The sequence below is a fragment of the Fibroporia radiculosa genome (assembly GCF_000313525.1).
Source record: "Fibroporia radiculosa TFFH 294 genomic supercontigs, scaffold1661, whole genome shotgun sequence".
Lineage (NCBI taxonomy): Eukaryota > Fungi > Basidiomycota > Agaricomycetes > Polyporales > Fibroporiaceae > Fibroporia > Fibroporia radiculosa.
The window spans coordinates 1-9,333 of record NW_012133615.1 but is presented as its reverse complement, the minus strand read 5'-3'; the positions used below and the strand labels follow the sequence as shown (position 1 = coordinate 9,333).

The 9,333-nt window shown below is 56.3% G+C and overlaps 1 protein-coding gene across 1 annotated transcript; it reads right to left on the bottom strand.

Annotated features, from left to right (window-relative positions):
• Positions 1-7,498: 7,498 nt before the first annotated feature.
• Positions 7,499-8,869, bottom strand: FIBRA_08668 (uncharacterized protein; the record flags this gene model as incomplete). The annotated part of the gene is made up of 1 exon (XM_012330300.1): positions 7,499-8,869. One exon carries the CDS (start codon positions 8,867-8,869, stop codon positions 7,499-7,501), a length of 1,371 nt encoding a protein of 456 aa, XP_012185690.1.
• Between the last annotated feature and the right edge of the window lie 464 nt (positions 8,870-9,333).

Here is a 9,333-nt window from a genome sequence, read left to right as displayed (position 1 = left end):
TCTTCTCAACCCATCTGCCACTCCTATGCGCTCGATCCGTCGCTTTACTCATCTCATCCAACAGCTTCTATGCCATCCATGCAATTCGCTGCGTGTTGACGCTGTCGTAAATGGCGGGGCAAGGGAAATTTCGCGCGGATGAACGACGGCGCTGGCTATTAGGCATGACGGTCCATTCGTTTTCGTGTGAGCTATTACTCAAGTTTACCTGGAGGACCACTGACGTCCCGGCTTCTCCGTTGAACGGTCTATATTACTTAGCCTGTGTTTTCACTGCTGACTCTAGCCTCGTATCGTGAAGAGCCAGCTACACGTGCGCACATCCAGTACGAGACACGTAGATCTTGACTAGTGATGACAACCAAGAGGCCTGCCTCTGCCTTTTCCCTGCGTGTACCCCATCGCCTTCTTTATCTCGATGGCATCACACAACCCTCAGTAATCCGAAGCTCCCGATGATTTTTTTGGTCGGTTCGAGTGCGGCTGCATTCACGGTCTTATCTGCTGTTAGTGAAAGATCAAGACACCTCAAGCCAAGGTGTACCTTCAGTAGCGGACCTCAACGACCGCTGATCTCATAGTCGCCGTAGAGTAGTGCGTTTCAATTTTCCCGGGAATCTAACTACGCATAGTGCGCTATCCGTTTATGCCATAACGGATTGCGTCGATCGTCGCGTGCGCGACACTGATTCCGATCCACTGAAAGTCGAGCGGTTATACAAGGATAGTCTGCCAGACGCCTCGCTTACATCCCAGCCCACTACGATTTGCAGCAGGTCCAGCCAATGCAGCCGCGCCCGTTACATCTCCATTCGATACAAAAGGCCGTCCTGCCCGTACCTTCTCTCCAATCACCCACCACACCTCAACCCTCGCAAACTGCAATGTCTGTGAGTGTTGATGTGACCCTGAGCGCCGTTGACAGAGTCGCCGCTGATTCGATTCGGCCACGCAGGACACCGCGAAGTGCGCCAAGACCGAGGCCAACGGCGGCACCTGCAACTGGCCCGCATGCGGCTGTGCCGAGCCCCCCAAGAGCAAGTAAATGGGCATCTGTAGCATTGCCGCCGTCGTCTTGAGGTATGCCTTTTCCCCCTCGCGATTGTTGGCAGCAAATCTGACGGGGTGTTTGTGGCAGTGACATGCGCCCGGAGGGGCGCAGGGGTCGTCGGTCAACATTGGGACACGGCGCCTGCTGCGAACGTACGCACATGTTCATAGTTGTACTATATATGCGCCATGACAGCTCGTTTTGGCCAATATTGTTGGGATATGCATGTGAGCGAGATGACGAGCAGGTGAGCCTCGGGATGTTGACGCGATGCCCGGGCATAACCGGGCAAGTGGCCACCTGATGCTCTATTCAAAAGTGAGCGAGTCTGCCACCCAAGATACTCAAGGCTCGCCGATGGTACACTTTTACAGATGGTATGTCGTTCTCAATTCATTTATTGTTGTAGACGCTTCCTCGGAGTGTTTGCAGTGGAACATCCAGATGCAGATGAAAATCTTCTGCGTCTCCCATGTCATGAAAGAATGATACACTCGTAGTTCTGTCACATTGCACTGGTGTGTTGCGCGGGACACTTTGGCCCCGATCCATAAGTGGGTGCAATCGGCCCTCATTATTTTGAGTGCTCGCAGCTCCGGCCAGATTGGCCTGCCGCGATCGAAACGCGTCTCTCCAGCTTCGAAAACCCGCTGCTCTCCTCCCATCGTCTTTGCGTGGCACAACGGGGGCTCCCCCATCTATATCTGACACAGTCCTACACGACGGCGACACCATGCACGGCGAGTGTCCAGTGTTCGCGCTCACCAGCGTTTGCTGTCTTTCACACCAGAGCATCTCAGATCGCCCCGAGGACAGATCAGCGCAAATCAGCATGGAGATATCGCACTATAACTCGGAGACGGCAGCAACGGCAGAAAGCGCGCACGACCAATCTTTCATTATCGCAGCCCCGAGTACGCTATTAATCGCACATAACCCGCGCAGCTTGCGACACTGTGGTGGACAGGGGCCCACTGGGGCCTACAAGGTCCAACAAGGTGCGAACCCAACTGCATGGTGAGTGCACCGGTCTTCTGCCGTGTCCCCCCTCCGCCGAGCAGACGTGTGCGTCTAGTCAGCAAAGCCCACCGTCCGTCCCCAAGCCCAGGCCAAGCCGATCCAGTGGCTGCTCTGCAGATCCCCATCCTCATATCTCCAGACACCCGCCGCGCCCCCATGCCAAACCCAAAAGCTCAAAATCCCACGGCGATACTTGGCCCTGCACCCATCCGCGCTCAGAGCCCGAGCCAACAACACACACGCCGCACGCCAATATCCAACAACAGACGCGCAATCCACGCGAATTTGGATACGCCAAAAGGGCTGAATTCGAGGCCGATCCCACACAAATTTGATGCCCATCCCTTCTTACGGCCACCCGTCGTCGTCGTTGCAATTTCACGGGCGCAGGGACGGGCATGCAGACTGTCCACGTCGCCGCTGTGACGACGGCATGGACACGGCTGTCGACGCGGCCTGCGAACGTTCGACCTGTCGGTCAATCGATGACTGACCAGCATTCAGCGTTTAGAGGGCGGGCAGCGGCTCTGTACGTAGCCTTGACCGCGCCGCAAAATAGGGTATACGGATCCTCGCGCACTTCACCCCAAAACAATCTACTTTCAGGCAGGTTCGCGTCCGGCGGAGCAGGGGCCGGTGTCCGGACGCTGTGCGTGCTTGGGACTAGCAGGACGTTAGGACGTGTGCGGGACGTGTGGCATGCCGGCCTCTCGAGCCGGGCTGTGGTTTTCCGAGTGCCGCTGGCTGTCGATGATTGAGCAGCCAGTCGCCGCGAGGACTCGTATTCAGCTCTTGCATAAGTCAGTGGGCATTCCCAGCGCACAGGTGCAGTGGCATCGCGCTGTGCTGCTCCGACAAGTGCTGTCAGCCTTGGGTACGCTCGCCCCTGTGCACGACGCATCTTGTTGTCTTAAACACTCGGGCGTGTCCGCAGAATGGAACTGGCGAAGGTAAAAGCGAAGCGCTGTGAACGTTCTCAATGACGTCGTGGACGCTACTGGGACAACTGCTCGGAGACGGAGGATCGAGTGGGTGAAGACCGCATACAACAGCTGGGAGCACGGGGAAGAGAACCGCGGCCATGCGTTGCGGGGTGCATAGAGACCGAGCGGCTCACCGCAGGACCAGAGAGTCGCCACTGTCGGGCACCACGCCTGCAAGCCACTTCAAGGAAGAGCCCACACAAGCACACGCCGGGTCCCCACGTCGTAGTGCCTGCTGGTCGATTCGGCTACAGCGCCCTCACAACAACTTCCGGCCCACCCTGCGTCAGCCACGGCGCAGATCGCCATGTCCAGCCTTGCCTCGGTTAATCGTTCCTCCCCATGGTGCCCAGACGGTCCCTCGCCCCCCTCGGTCGCGTGTTCAGATGCCTCCCACAATAGCGCCGGGCACGCGCGTCGAGAGCCAGCCCCTCCGACGCCCGACGCCCGACGCCCCGACGCCCAAAGCAGCGCGCGGAAGGCCGCCCGATTGTCCCCTGATCGGGGCACGATCGAGTGCGCACCGCAGGCGTAATAACAGCGGTGAGGCAGCCAAGGAGAGGCCTGGGCCGCGCCGCGCAGCAACGACGGCGTAGTGAGCGGTCAGAGCGCACTACACAAGCTCCTGTGAGTGCCGCACGGCAGCGTATCGGTGGAGTGTAGATATCGATTCGACGTATGGACTGGTCGTTGGACAGCGGGTGCAGGTTGCGCGGTTGGCTATTTGGATAGGCTCGGGGAGTCGGAATTACGTTGGAGTGGCCGGCAAGCGACAGCGGGAGGTGTGGCTGCGGGACCTCGAGGGGCGTACTCACATTAACCTGGTACCAGCCCAATAGATCAAGCACAGGCATCTCTTTAGATTAGAACATGTGAATGCAGCTCTGAGACGCACGGCCACACATGTTGTTGGCAACAGTTTGCAGGCAGGGGTCCTGTGATGATCCGACTCCAGAGATCTCTCGCCGAAACGAAAAACGCGTCGCACCGTGCAGCCCCAGCTTGGGAGATCGATCTCATCCAGCCCTAGCCATAAAACGATGGCTAGCACAGCCGCTCTGTTGTCGCATCCATCCTGCGAAGAGGCCCGACATCCATGGAGACGCGCACGGCCGGTGCCCTGTAGCCCTCAGTATTTAGCCAGCAGTCACTGTCCGCAACCGCGCCGTCGACTATACCACCTTGTGCCGCGGCTACACTTTCGCATGACCATCGTCGAGTATATCCATGTGGTCGAATCTAGCAATTGAACACACCAATACCTGGACTGCGGACACACACGCAAAGCAGTGGTGTGTCCCTCTCAACTGCGAGCACCACCCCATCCAATCTTCCCACCACGTCCCACCTGAACACTCTCTCGTCGTTCCAATTTATTCCTCGCAAGGCTCAAATCCCACTCTCATACGGTAACGGGAGGTCGACTCACCGATTCACCACAGTAATTTCAATTGCGTTTCAAGAAAGCGCACCAGAAGCTTGTGATCCAGCGAGACGCACTCGTTGCACCAGTAAGAATGGTCGCACAGCAGTCTTGAGCGGTGGTCCCATAGCGCATCGGCAGAGAAACAACGAACGTGTGAGAAACATAATAGACCATGGACGGAAACGAAAATAATTACATGGAACACCGAGGACGAGCGACTCGACAAAGTCGACGGGGTCAAGTTGCGCTCGTGAAGCCGGCGAGTGCGAGTCGACTCGGGTCAGAGACGGCGGCGCCGAGCCCACTGTAAATTCGACGAGATGCTGGCGGCGCTATCAAACCTATTGCTGTCATTCGAACGAAGCCGCACCGAGCTGGGCTGCGGATGCCAATGCCGACCTCCGCATGACTCGAGCGGGCGAGCTCTGGAGGCCACGCCCTGCTTTGTAGTCGAGCGGGCGTACGTCTGTAGCTCCAGGAGTTAACGTTCATCGCTTATCATTCAGGATAAACGTGGAGAGCTCCCTAGCTCCCGTGGTCAGCATGTGTGCGGTGTGGGCCAGGGCCAAAATTCGCCCAAGGATGGCCGTCGCCTGAGCTCCCGCGTGCGCCTGGGCATGTCGAAACACGCACGGCTGGGGGAAGAGCAAAGGCGGGGCGAGCACTTTCACGCGTGCGGGGTTAAGCAGTGTGGGATTCGGAGAAGAGTGGCAGAGGGGCGGAGGAGGGGAGGGGAGTGCGTTCCGTTCAGGGACGGCCCTCCCGGCGCGGGGCGACAGCCGCTCCGCACTCCTCCTCCAGCCCTTCCTCAACCTCCGCCGCTCGATCCGCGCTGGCCGTCTGCTTTTCCCCTGTTTCCTACCTCCAAAGTCCACAGTCCACACGAACGCACACTCGATGAGAATGCGCCGACAGGAGAATGTGATCCCGAGTCGCCCTCGCTGGTTCTCGCTGTGTGCGTGGTGACCCGGGTGCGGTGCACAATCAGGCCCCAGGCTGGCGACGCATGGCTGCGGGGAAAGCTCCCAGTGTGCGCGGAAGAACGATAAGGGCCACTCATACTGTCTCTCCCCGTCGCATGTACGGGTCTTCGAATTTGACGAGGTGCTGGAGACTGAAGACTGACAGCGAGCCGTCCCGGTGTGACCATGGGGCGGGCGTGAATTTGCGGTGCCCAGTGGGAAGTGTGCAATGTCTTGCACAGGCAAGGATAACGGTGAGTGTATCTCCTCGCGATCTGGCTTACCCACACGGGCTGTAGACCGGGGTGCGTTCTTTGTTATAGCAGGAGGGCGACGTGCATGGGCGGAAGTGCCGAGCGTTGAGTTAACGGCAGCGCAGCCGTTGCGCTTAGCTTCATTGAGTACATGGCCAACTCCGAACTTGAAAGCCGTCGTCAGGTGCCATCGTTGTCGTCGTTCGCCTAAGGCGATCTTCCAGGCTCTCTCTTGGTTGTCCCGGCTACGACTCCAGCATTGCAGCCGAGGCCGTCATTCGGAGGCGTTCCGTAGAGTGACGACGACCGTTTCACACGCGTCGCTGTCACATTTCTAAGTTCGCTTCAATCTAGCCTGCACTTGACAGTAGGGGAAATTCACTACTGACTTCAACAAAGTGTACGCAGTTGAAATGTCCCCGCGCTCTACGTATGCGAAGCCGAGATGGATGTCTACGAGAGCTCTGGGCACCTGCTTCCAATATTCGAAGTGACAGCAGTGATTCCAGGAGACGGACGTATCTTTGTTGCACGAGAACGCCGATGGCTTGTGGCGGCGAAGGGACCACAGCCAGGTGTGCGGACAACATGATTGACAATAAAACCGGTAAGCATGTTTGCTGTAATGACATGTTTCTTTCTTTCTATTCATTATGCTCTTATGGTCGACAATGTCCTGCGGTAGTGAGACATGTATTGTGATATGCATCAACTACTTTGGTGATCGAATCACCTCATGATTTTCTCTCCCCCCCTCCTCCCTGGCCCTCTTTTCTGGATGCATAGAACCGATGCGGTGTGTGGTGGCGATGATCCTTTCGATCGCCAGTGCAGCATGGACACATGTCTCCCCAAAAGCCCCGGGAATCCCGGGCATACGTCGAGAACACTATATGATATTAAATATACCTCCTCCGTCTTCCAAATCATTATACCATCAACGCACCAATAGAGTGGAGCATATATTCCTTATATATATCAGAAACGTGTACCCAGAACAAGGGGCCCGCCGCCACAATGGTATCTTGACCTGCACAAATAGAAAATACAATACGCGCACCGGCGGCATACACAGCAAGGGCCACACGCTACCCATCTACATCATAAGCTGGTCTTCAGCCCGTACATGCGCATTATTACACGGCATCGGGGTCATAGCATTTGACCCAGGCCTCTCCATGCGTAAAACTACTCAGGTCTAGCTGTATCGCACCATCAGGGATCACTAGAACGGTCCCTGGTTCATACATCCGTGGCAGCTCCATGAGGTGAATTGGGACCCAGAGCAAGAGTCGGCCGGTCGGACCAATAACCCATCCATCTTGGTCGGGCAAGATGTCGGAAGGCGGAGAGTATCCCCAAAACGAATGGGAAAAGTTCAAAGCGTGCGCCGGATTCGGTGAGTAACATATCGGGCGATTGGACAGAGCCACAACATCGATGTTTGTGCTCTGATCTGAATCATTGAAGTCACAAGTGCAAGCCATATCCTCGCTCAACTCTTGTCGTCGAGGACTGGATCCGGTATGGATTGGCCCCCTGGGAATCAATTGGTCTGCTCGGCGCCATGGACTCAAATTGGCACGGATCAGTCTGCTGGAAACTAACCGAACTACTTGTCTTCGCAGCCATTCTATCGCCTTGCATGAGAACCAACCGCGGATGGGCGAAGTGAAAGACACGTGTGGCTCGAGGTCCACAAGATTCGCGCCCGTGGATGGAAGCAAAATTGACCGTGAAGCATTGACCATACTGGAAACTAGGCTTAGATCACTTTCCAGTGAAGTTCTGCCTGCTAGACATTAAGACTCAGCAGTGAATCCTCGAGGGCCGCTACAAAGCAGAAGCGTACTATGAGTTGCACTCCACACTCGGATGGTCTTGTCGACTGAAGCGGACACAATTCGCCGGCCATCGCGCGAGATTGCGACAGATGTGACCCAGCCCGTATGGCCCTCAAGAGGCTTACCCACTTGCTGCGCCATGTCCGCGTCCCACACTCGGATGGTCTTGTCACTCGAACCGGACACAATTCGCCTGCCATCGTGCGAGATCGTGACAGATGTGACCCTGTAAATATGACCCTCCAGAGACCTACCCACTTGCTGCGCCGTAGCCGCGTCCCACACTCGGACTGTCTTGTCATCCGAACCAGACACGATTTTCCGGCCATCGCGCGAGATTGCGACAGATGCCACCCAGCCTGTATGGCCCTCGAGAGGCTTGCCTAATTGCTGCGCCATGTTCGCATCCCATACTCGGATGGTATTGTCACTCGAACCGGACACGAGTTGCTGGCCATCGTGCGAGATTGCGACGGATGCAACCCAGCCAGTATGGCCCTCGAGAGGGGTGCCCAGTTGCTGCGCCATGTTCATATCCCACACTCGGATCGTCTTGTCACTCGAACCGGACACGATTTGCCGACCATCGCGCGAGATTGCGACCGATGTAACCCTGTCCGTATGGCCCTCGAGAGGCTTGCCCACTTGCTGCGCCATGTCCGCGTCCCATACTCGAATGGTCTTGTCATCTGAACCAGATATGATTCGCCTGCCATCGTGCGAGATTGCTACAGATGTGACCCAGTCCGCATGACCCTCGAGAGGCTTGCCCACTTGCTGCGCCATGTCCGCATCCCACACTCGGACGGTCTTGTCCCATGATCCGGACACAATGCGCCGGCCATCGCGCGAGATTACGACAGATCTGATCCTGTCCGTATGGCCCTCAAGAGGCTTGCCCACTTGCTGCGCCATATCCGCATCCCACACTCGGATGGTCTTGTCATCCGAACCGGACACAATTCGCCTGCCATCATGCGAGATTGCTATAGATGTGACCCAGTCCGTATGGCCCTCGAGGGGCTTGCCCACTTGTTGCGCCATGTCTGCATCCCACACTCGGATGGTCATGTCCCATGATCCGGACACGATTCGCCTGCCATCGTGCGAGATTGCGATAGATGCGATACTATCCGTATGGCCCTGGAGCAACTTGCCCGGTTGCTGCACGGCGTCCGCGTCCCACACTCGGATCGTCTTGTCATGCGAACCAGACACGATTCGACTGCCGTCGTGCGAGATTGCAACACATGTGACCAGATTTGTATGCCCATAGATCACTCTCTGAAGTGACGGCCACATATTCATTGATCCAGCTGCAATTCTCATCGCTCCTGGAAATTTGCTTACGATCTTCTGAAACGTCACGGATGACGTAGGGGTAGATGGCAGAGCTGATAAATAAAGATGCGGTGTGCTTCGCAGAATCGGTTCTGTGAATCGTTGTATAAATTGCTCTGTATCTGTGATAGCATTCCGAATCTGCGCGGGATCTTGATAGTCCTATAATGATGGCATTATATTACATGAAACCCACATCACAAGCATCAACTCGCCTTAAACCACGGTATAATTGAAGATAGTGACGATGCTGCACCACCAAGATTCTGTGTAAGACTCAACACCTCCAGATAGAACAGCACACTCTCATTCGTAAGGAAGGACTCGATCTCTAATGCAAGAGAAGCTCCGAACTTCGCCGCTTTAACATGCGACGTCCAGAATCGGCACGAGTACTGCAGTTCCGGGGAGATGTGCTGTTCTATGCGTTCGCCAAGATCGGTCACGGCTGA